Raw genomic sequence first — 9,836 nt, 5'->3', positions numbered from 1 at the left:
TAACCACTATCAGTCATCACTTATGACTCACTAGAGGTGTGTGTGGCAGTGTATTTATCTTTATAGACTCTGCCCTCTGTCTCTATTTTCTTTTTTTGGTCTTAGGCGTTAGTTTAGAACGTTCATGGGCATGTTCACCAGCCAGGAACACGTAAGGTCGGGGCTTTATGAAAAGGCAGCAACAGGACTGTAAGCAGCATCCATGCAAGAGGAATCTACAAAAATCACATGCACAGCACCAAAAAAAAACAAAACAAAAACTTTCAGCTTGTCAGTTGACTAACTTGGCAGAGATGGCTGCCATCTTGATTTTACATAGATTATTGTATTGTGGTCTTACTGCCACTAGATGTCACAAAAAACATCCCCAAACAAGGACAACAGATCCCAGTTAAGCAGAATGAAGGATAAGGTCCAGTAAACCCAAACTGTAATGTCCTCATATGGGGACACAGGGTCTCAGGAGGATATTTTGCATAATTAAATCCATAGAAAGAGAATAAATGTCATTAAAAACTATTTCTTACATAGGCAGGTATACTAGGCTACATGTTTCTCATCACTACTATTTTGTGCTTTTCAGGTTTATGGTTTTGTTTTATATCAAAGTACTTACGTGATGCTTCAGAGCTGGTGGACGTGTCTTCCTCTGCAGTATCCTCCTCTTCCTCTTCTTCCTCCTCAGTCTCCGTGATCTCTGGCTCCTCTGCCTCAGGGTTGGGCTCCACCCATCGTCCAGGCATGAGGCTGGCTGAGTCGTAGGAATTGCACAGTGGTCCCACGATGTGCGTGATGAATGATTCCTGGAGTTTGGCCAACTGCGGTGCCGCTCGGTCCATGAAGGGGCTGATGGGAAGGCCCAAGGTGGACTCCTCATCGCCCTACATAAAGCATGACCCACATTAGTGCATGAATGTCATGATATGGCTGATTCACATTTCACCAGTGAATACGTGGGTTAAATTCCAGGGTTAAGTCTAACAGTTCTTTAACTATTTACATCAAAATAATTTGAGTCTTGATAGTATAAGAATGTGAAGTCTGGTGCCCACTGCATTAGAGAGAGAAAAATTATTTGGGGCAGAGCCAGAACTCAAAACATACAGTATAGTGTGACAGATGGAGTAAAGGAGGGAAGCCTAAAACTGGGCGCAGACATCAGGACTCTTGCACAGCTTCACAATTTATTCGTACCACTAATGTTTCAGTCCTCCTGGACCTGCGTCAAGAGTGTTTAACACCATTATTTCCAACACTGAGCTCAAATAGAAACTGCTCCACCCATTTCACAGGTGTGCACAGGTGTGAGGGAATTACTCAGCTGTGGGTGTGTTTCTTAATAACTGACAACAGCCTGTGCGCCATATGTCACATATCCTTCAAACAAAAGAATAAGGATCCAGGAAAAACATGGGAAAAACCTAGAAAAGCAAGAGCAGTGTGCAGGATTTTCAGTTCAAACACTCAAGTGATATTTTCCAATGCACCTTCATCTGAGACAGTTGGATGTGCAAATACATTTCAATCCCAAAACATATTAAACAAAATACTTTCCTTGTAAAACTATTTTAAAACCAAGTGCTGCTCTACGTGGTCATTGATACATCACTAGTATCACATGATTCACACAGACCAAAGCGATACTGCGTCATTACCAAGGCTGTGTTCCCTTCTGGGGGAAAGAATTGTGCTGTCACATAAGGAGAGAAACAGGCTGTGGGTTAACCAAGACTTTCACTCTGACATTTGAGGCACATGAAATATGTGAATATTGAATGTCAGTGTGGTGAACGGTTGCTGGTGACAGTTACTACTGATGGATAGCTCATGTTAGTTTGAGTGGGAGGCTGCTGCAACACAATCATACAGTAAAGCTGCATCAAACTGTCGTCTCCAACTAAATCTCAGCCTATAGATCCAACAGGTGGCTATTTACAGGTTTGTTGTTTACAGACAACACTAAGCCTAACGATACCTGGGGATTCAATCAAATACACAAATTGGATTGAGTCACCAGGTATCATGATCTTAACATAAGTAATATCCAGCCAGTGTGTTGTGTCATTGATCTGTTTAGATGTGGAAAGCCTGAAGGGACATGACGGCAATCAAGTTTAATTTATTAAGGGATCAAGAACGCTCAGGTCCAGACAAGGTCAAAATACAATTATGCTGTGCTGGTCTGGTTTACTGGCACATGTAGCTAGTAAAGTTAGCAAGTGCTAACAGTTTACTGATCTGCAAATGCCGGCAAGTGCATGTTTAATAATGTTTAGCTGTATCAATATATTGGCCTATTAATTTTAAACTATTTGTCATGTAAATGGGGTAATATAGTGTGGACCTGTTTTGAAAAATCATGGTAAAAATGTGTGGGAACCCTGAGACATAAAAATGAGTCAAAAGCATCCATGAACGTAATTTACATAGTTTACAGTAAGAGGGTTCCTGGTTTGAACCGGGGTGGGGGGTTTGAACTCCAGGGTGGAGGAGTCTTTCTGTACAGAGTTTGCATGTTCTCCCTGTGGCAGCGTGGGTTTTCTCCGGGTACTCCGGCTTCCTCCCACAGTCCAAAGACATGCACGTTGATTGGTGACTCTAAATTGGCCGTAGGTGTGAATGTGAACATGAATGATTGTCAGTCTCTATGTGTGATAGTCTGGCGACCTGTCCAGGGTGTAACCTGCCTCTCGCCCAACGTCAGCTGGGATAGGCTCCAGCCCTCCTGTGACCCCCACCAGGGATAAGCGGTTACAGAAAATTAATGAATGAATTGCTAGACACTGCTGCCAGTTGTTTGATTCCATGGACTTTTTCATTTAACTGTGGTTTTATTTCTGGCCTGTAGGACTCTGACTTCAGCACATGGCTTTAAAAGAGCTAAATGATCGGTCAATTTTCCAAGTATAAGAATATAGAATATAATGTGAAGGCTGAGGGGCAGCAGCATGTGTGTCATCTATGACGCCTGTATGGATGGCAATGAATAAGAGCAACAGCAAGGTTTTCAGGTTGCCTTGGTAACTGACCCCAAGTGTCATCCCATACACTTAACAGTAGCGTGTCTTTGTTCCTGCCGAGCAGCAAACTGCTAATTTAAAGCACAGTGAGAGTCTATAAAAGATCTGAGGAGGATCTGCATCTTGTTGGACATAAACAAAGAGAAGAAGGAGCTCTATGATCGAGATGTCACCATGATGACATCCTATGTTAGCTTTCCCAATGAATGTCTGATTTCTCTGAGATATACTATCTACTGATATGAATAAAATGGTCAGGTATATTCTAATTGAGCTATCCAAATAAATAAAGAGGGTGTAGGATTAACATTATGTATTAAGTGTAAGCCCAGAGATTCTTTCAGTATTGTGATACAGACACTCAGATCCTGGTTCACAGTTCACACATGACAATCAGTTTAGGAAAGCCTCTCGGCATGGCGGACAAATCTTATCCTCGAGGCTCTGTCGACACGTTCTCTTGTGCTACATGACGAACTCACTGTGTATGATGGTTTGTATGATTTGTATACGTGCCTGAACATGTTCTGTATTGCTGCTTTTTTCAAGGTTGTTGGACTCTCAGGGCTGTCAGTGTAACGAGCGGATGCTGCTCCACCTGAATGACAGTTGCCTGGGCACCCTGCTTGCGTCATAACATCACGCAGCGCTAAAACTGCTGTAACTACAGAGCCTTTCTCCTGCGAGGCTCCAGCGCTCTGTGTGTCCGCCACACAGACCTCAGAGTGGCTTGTAATAAACCGGTTGTGTCACCTAGATGAAGTAGCGGGGTGCATAAGGGCCTGAGCTTGACCCTGAGGCAATTAGCAGAGATTAGCAGCCACGTGGTGCGAAGGGGAAGTATTGTAACAAAGGTCACTGAGGGTGGCATTAGACGGAAGGCATTACTAGATTCTGTTTGTTATAGCAGAGCTGTGGACTGTGGCCACTTTATAAGGTCCACCTGTGCAATCTAATGCAATCCAATACAACTGGTCTGTCATAAAGTCTACTTTCATGATGCCTTTAATGCTTTTTATTCAGAGATGTTAATGCAATTACATGTTTAAGCACTTCAGTCAAAGTTTGGGGTGATGCTGTAATGGACTGAATTATGTTCAGATGTGTGAATATTCTACCTGCTCGTGTATATAAATATAGAGGACAGAAAATTAGAAACACCTCTCAGTGCAATGTAGGTGTACTACAATTGAGTTACTTTAATAATGATCTTTATTTGTAGTCTCTGAGGGCACTTTTGAGGGGCTTAACATACTCATACTTGATAGGCTTATGTAATATCCCAAGACGTACAAAAAAGCCTCTTGGAGCCATGCCTTACACCCAACAGGAAGTCAGCCATTTTCCATTTACTGTGCCACTTTTGTGCATTTTTTAGCCATTTACAGGGGTCGTACTTTAACAAACTACTCCTACAGATTTGATCCAACTGACTTAAAATTTTGTCTGTACCATCTAAAGACCTTGGACATCAGAAGTTTCTAAAAGTTTTGGTCGAACGGCATGACCATGGAAAGGTGTCAAATTTTCATGTTTCGCCACCAAACAAGAAGTGGTTTTCAACTCTAGCATGCATGGTCCAATCTGCCCCAAACTTCACGTTTTATATGGATCTAGGCCCGAAGCCAACTGCATGTACATTAGGTGTCACTGTGATTGTGCCACCTACTGGCACCAGGAGGTAAGACTTGTCAGACAATTATCTTTTGATGTTCCTGAAATTGACATGGTGTGGTCCTCAATTGATTCACAGCAACTGTCTGACTTTCACAAAAGTGATGCCGGCGTCCTACCAGCACCCCTGAGTTGCGCAAAGGTGCGAGGGCCCGCTCATCGCTTCTTGCAGTTTTAATATCGAATTTGGAATACATTTCCAACCATGTCAACAAAAACTGAACATTATAAACTTTGTAATGGGGGAATTTATGGCAGAACTGCAGTACTGGATTGTAATAGACTGTACAGGTGTACCTAATAAAGTGGCTAATGAGTGAGTATTAAAAATGAGGCCACGATTACACATTAGTTCATTACAATGACAACAAAACCAAACATATAAACCACACGTGGATCATTATCCCACTTATACAGCAACAACTACAATATACCTTTATTATTTCTACTGTTTCCCTTGGCTTTTGTAAATAGCGTGTAAATTTATAGCGTAATAGTAGAATACATTATAGGACTAATGCATAAACCTTGTCATGGAATTATGACAGCTCCTCACACAATAACAGCTCTCAGAGGGAGCACTGCCACTGCTATCTCAATATGTCAGAGAGCCCGAATGAAAAATGAATTAATGGGAACAAAATCAATCAAGCCTCAAGTCCAAAGTCTACGTGCAGGAAAAAATAAAGAGGAGACGACTGTATTTCAGTTTCTGTACTTGCTTTTTTTGGGATTTTGAGACAGAATAGAATTAAGTTGTCTGAAACACTCAGCAGGATACCAAGAGCCATGCTGCTCTGCTCCTCTACTCTATTTTATTTTGAGAGAAAACATGAGAAATTCAAGTGGCTGAAATATATTTGCCACCTGCTCTGTGTGTGTGTGTGTGTGTGTGTGTGTGTGTGTCGCCAGATTGACTTTTAGGTCTGAAAAATGAGGACATTTTGCATAGTAAGTACTTTCTAACTAGCTCAAGGATGTGAAGGACTGTGTGAGATCGACTTGAAACAAACTCTTCATTTGTCTGAATGATAATGTCACACAGTGTAGCTCATTGACTCTTTTGGACAACAATGGAGGTCTTTGGCACTAAGTACCGAGCATATAAATGGATAAATAAGACTTGGATTATTCTGCATGAATTGTGTGAGTTTGTAAATGGATGTTTTGATAAAGTTTTGCTGTTGTAACCCTACTTCCTTGTTTGGTATCGTTCTCCATTCCTATTGGCTTGCGGGTAATATACGGGCTACAATTTGTCTTGTTTTATCTTCTTTAGCTTACACCAACATACGACAAGACAGCAAACATCCTGCTTCATTCTAACTCAACTACAGCACATGTTAACCTGGGTGTGTTACATGAAAACCAAATGGTGCGCACTATTGATACAAATCCAGGTGTGTGATAACCAAACATGATTACTGCAATATTCAACTTGGCCTATACAAAAAGTTAGGAACTAATTTTTTATCGACTGTATCCGTGTGTTGTGTGCACCAATTTCCTAATAAAGAGGCAAACTCTAACTTAATAATGTAATCTAATTTCATTTTATATAATCCATAAAACCGTCACAGGAATTATAAGTGTGTGACACATCACATTATCTTACATTATTTTCCTTATATAAACACGGTCCCCAATCAGTTCATAAATCAATATGTTTGCTGTTTTCTGTGCAGACACGTAAGAAAATTTTTCTTCACATATTCAAGGTAACATGGCATGATGAAATGAAATGGCCATTTTGTTTGTCAAGTATTCCTTTATCCTTCAAGGTTTGGGTGTGCGGATAGTGAATGCATCATGTCTATAAGGATCCTCACAAACACGAACATCCACCCACTCTTTTCAAGCATCACATTATTTCTGGTACTGCCTTTGTTTTCTCTCTGACAACCACATGTTTAATTTTAGCTCATGTGATATCCTGTAGCTGTCAGGCCTTCATATTGTGTTAAATTTAAAGCTGTTGAAATTCATCCTTGTTAACTGAACCTAGAAGGTTTTAGAATAAAATGGGTTGAGATGTAGGCCTCTGTTTTGTATTCTCTTGTTTGAATATCATTGTTTTCAACATGTATAAAAATGTTAATTTCTTCTTGCCATAGCTCCAATGATGAGGAGGGTGGCTGTCACTGGAAGACAGTAACATATATGTTACGAAAATATATAAACTAAAATTAAAATGATAAAATGATGTCCTCTGGTATCACCATAACACTGACACCTCAACATATCATTTAGTATCGCAGTGCAGCATTGGACAGCGTGTTCTACTGCACAGGTGTTTGTGTTGTCGTGTTACATCCCCGCAGGCAAACATGACAGTACATTGATCTTTAGTTTGGCGAATACAAACGAGGTCCAAGTTCCCATCAGAGACGGTTCACACACCTGCTCATAGAACTCGTTGACAATGCCCTCTGTCCACTGCAGATGCAGGTCTTTACACTTCAGAGGCCCATTGATGTCCGCCAGTTTAATGCACATCTGGCACACCAGCAATCTGTCATTCTCGTTGGACCAATCGATTCCTGTGGATGGATCATCGCCCACCTGGGGGATGAAAAAACATGACAGGTTGACATTTAACATATTTCAACATGTTGGCAGACACAGCATGTGATATGTAGATATTATGTAAATGTGATGCCACTGATCTGTTCAAAGATGGTGTATTCATATTAATGTATGGGGGGATAATTAATCAGGGAGCGGACATATAGCGACACTGAATAGCAATGTGGATGAGACAAAGCAATGAGGGCTACAAACTGTAGCCTCCAGCTCCATTATGAGGCACATAAGCAGACTTTTTCCTGAGATACAAAGCGCTATATTTAAAAATGTAGAGGTTTTAATTACTGTGCTTTAAATATGTTGTGACCACTTGTGTGAGATGTGAATAATTATGCAGCGCTCTGAATTAAATCAGTGGCATTTCTGACATCAGCTTATTTCTACAGAAGTGACAGCACTTAAACACACAGAGTTAAAGCTTGCATTAATCTCAACACTGAATGAATTTGTTATTTCTAGCTGTCCTTAATGAGCTTCAGATCTTGAGAAGGAGCAACACTGACTTCCCAGAGCCTTGTCATTCTAACCTAATAACTCAGGAAGCTGAAGAGATCAAGTGCGAAACTTGATGGGTACTTCACAGAAAGCTAATTTGCTTCCAGGAAGAGCAGAGCGGGGTGCACTACAGTGAGAGACAGTGCTGCTACTTCTGCTGCCAAGCCAGTGCGCTCAATGCTAGCTGACAGGCCCTGGCCATCGAGCACCACCACCGTACTAATACTCACAATGGAAAAACCCAAGACCCTCAACTCTGAAGCCAACATTCTGTCTGCACTTAAATGAGTTCTTGAAAAGCCGCAGGGTGCTTTGTGTTGTTGACGTGAGCTGAACATCTTGCAAGTGCTGCAATGTTCTGCACAAACAGATCTATTCTTCAGAAACCACTGGGCATTTCCCTTTCAATAAAGTTTTTCTTTATATTAAAAGAGCTGAGGTATGAACCTATGAGGCAAACACTTCCACCGAATACATGTGACTCAAGAAACTGAAGAATACTGCATTATCACTGTTCAGTCTAGTTTCCAAAGACAACAAAATAAAACAACTATTCAAACATAAACTTTTCACTTTATACATATCTGAGGATGGGTATTTATAACCTAGGGTTGGCATTAACCTGAATCCCAAAGGCCCAAAATAATTTAGATCAAAGGTCAATAAACAATTCGAGAAGTTTTAAAGGTGTGAACACAGCAATCACACTCGGGTGCGCACCAAAACAACAAGATCGAGACCTTCTTGAAGAGGTGGTCTCGGTCTGGTTACAAACAAACTCTGGTGCGGTTCGTTTGTGGTGAGAACATGTTCCGACCTCAATCCGAACCAACTGTAGTCACATGACACATTGTTTGGGTTAAACATGAGCATGTTACAGTCCTGGAGGATTATTAATGTGCACCTCCTCCTGTACTGCCTTAATATGCACATTCAGCACATCCAATGCATCAAAACATTGTTTTCTAGTTGGAGCCGCGCCTCGTTTTCAAACTGTATGGCTTGACTAAAATGAACAATGACAGCAATATAGTCCACGATGAGCAGCACTAAAATCAACCTGCGTAGTTGTCCCTCCATTGTGACATTAGAAAGTGTCACATTTATCTTGCAAGTGTACTCTTCTTCAACGTTTTGTTTACTTCCTGGATTCTTCCCACATGGAAATTCTGACCAATCAAGAGCAGCTTTCTCACGCAGGCATTTGATCACCCTAAGAGACTAATGGTAACAACAATTTTTGAAATTTGTCCAGTATTGAGCAGGTCGAGGAAATGGGCACCAATGTAACCTTTGGGGCAATATCGTACCATCAATATAATTCCACTAAAAGTGCTTAGTTTTGCCACTGACAGGCTCAGGTTGTTATTATTAGTGTTTTTCTTTGGTCTGGTTGGTTTTTTATTGATTTCCTGCAACAACTCAACTTGCGAGACTTCAGAATGAGACCTTTCCTTGAGAGAGACTTGGTTACACAATAACAAACAGTGCAAAGGTAAAGAAGAATATTTCATATCCTTGTCAGACACTTGTCAATAGTAAAAACAAGCACTTTTAGTGGATGTACACTAACGTCACCACATTGCCCCGGAGATTACGTTGCAGCCAGTTTGGTGGCTCCCACCTGCCGTGTTCTTGCTTAGTACTGGACTAGTTTCAAAAAACTGTTCTTCCCATTAGTAACTGAGAAACAAAAACATGGGAAAATGACATTCAGGTTGACAAAGTACCCTTAAAGTTTCCCTTTAATGGCAAACAATCATGTTCTCAGAACTACCTTGGCATTGAACTCAGCCAGGAAGTCAAAGTGCTTCTTCAGATCAGTGGCCAATATGGCCTCAATGACCAGGAAACGGAAACGCTTGAACTCCCCGTGGTCCAGGTTGACGAGGAAGTTGAACTCTGGCCGCGACATGAAGAGGTTCCAGGCCGAGGCAGCGTGGTGGTTTTCCAATACGGATCGATCATTGTAGAGCACGGCCTGCAAACACACAAACACTTTACATTTACATAAACAAGTACAGAAATGCCTGTTTATGAATCCAGCAATCCTGCACATAC

At 41.2% G+C, this 9,836-nt stretch overlaps 1 protein-coding gene across 3 annotated transcripts in view; it reads right to left on the bottom strand.

Annotated features, from left to right (window-relative positions):
- LOC125887178 (cGMP-inhibited 3',5'-cyclic phosphodiesterase A-like) overlaps positions 1–9,836 on the bottom strand; it is a 124,408-nt gene that overhangs the window by 9,163 nt on the left and 105,409 nt on the right. For all 3 annotated transcript variants that reach the window (XM_049573821.1, XM_049573822.1, XM_049573820.1), the window contains 3 exons: positions 9,553–9,756; positions 7,095–7,256; positions 617–881 (listed from right to left, as the gene is read on the bottom strand). In XM_049573821.1, coding sequence (XP_049429778.1) covers positions 617–881; positions 7,095–7,256; positions 9,553–9,756 — 631 coding nt within the window. The remainder of the gene's footprint in view (positions 1–616; positions 882–7,094; positions 7,257–9,552; positions 9,757–9,836) is intronic.

This window comes from Epinephelus fuscoguttatus, linkage group LG4 (genome assembly GCF_011397635.1).
Source record: "Epinephelus fuscoguttatus linkage group LG4, E.fuscoguttatus.final_Chr_v1".
NCBI lineage: Eukaryota > Metazoa > Chordata > Actinopteri > Perciformes > Serranidae > Epinephelus > Epinephelus fuscoguttatus.
Note: the sequence above shows the minus strand (reverse complement) of the source record. Positions and strands in the feature narration are given on the sequence as shown.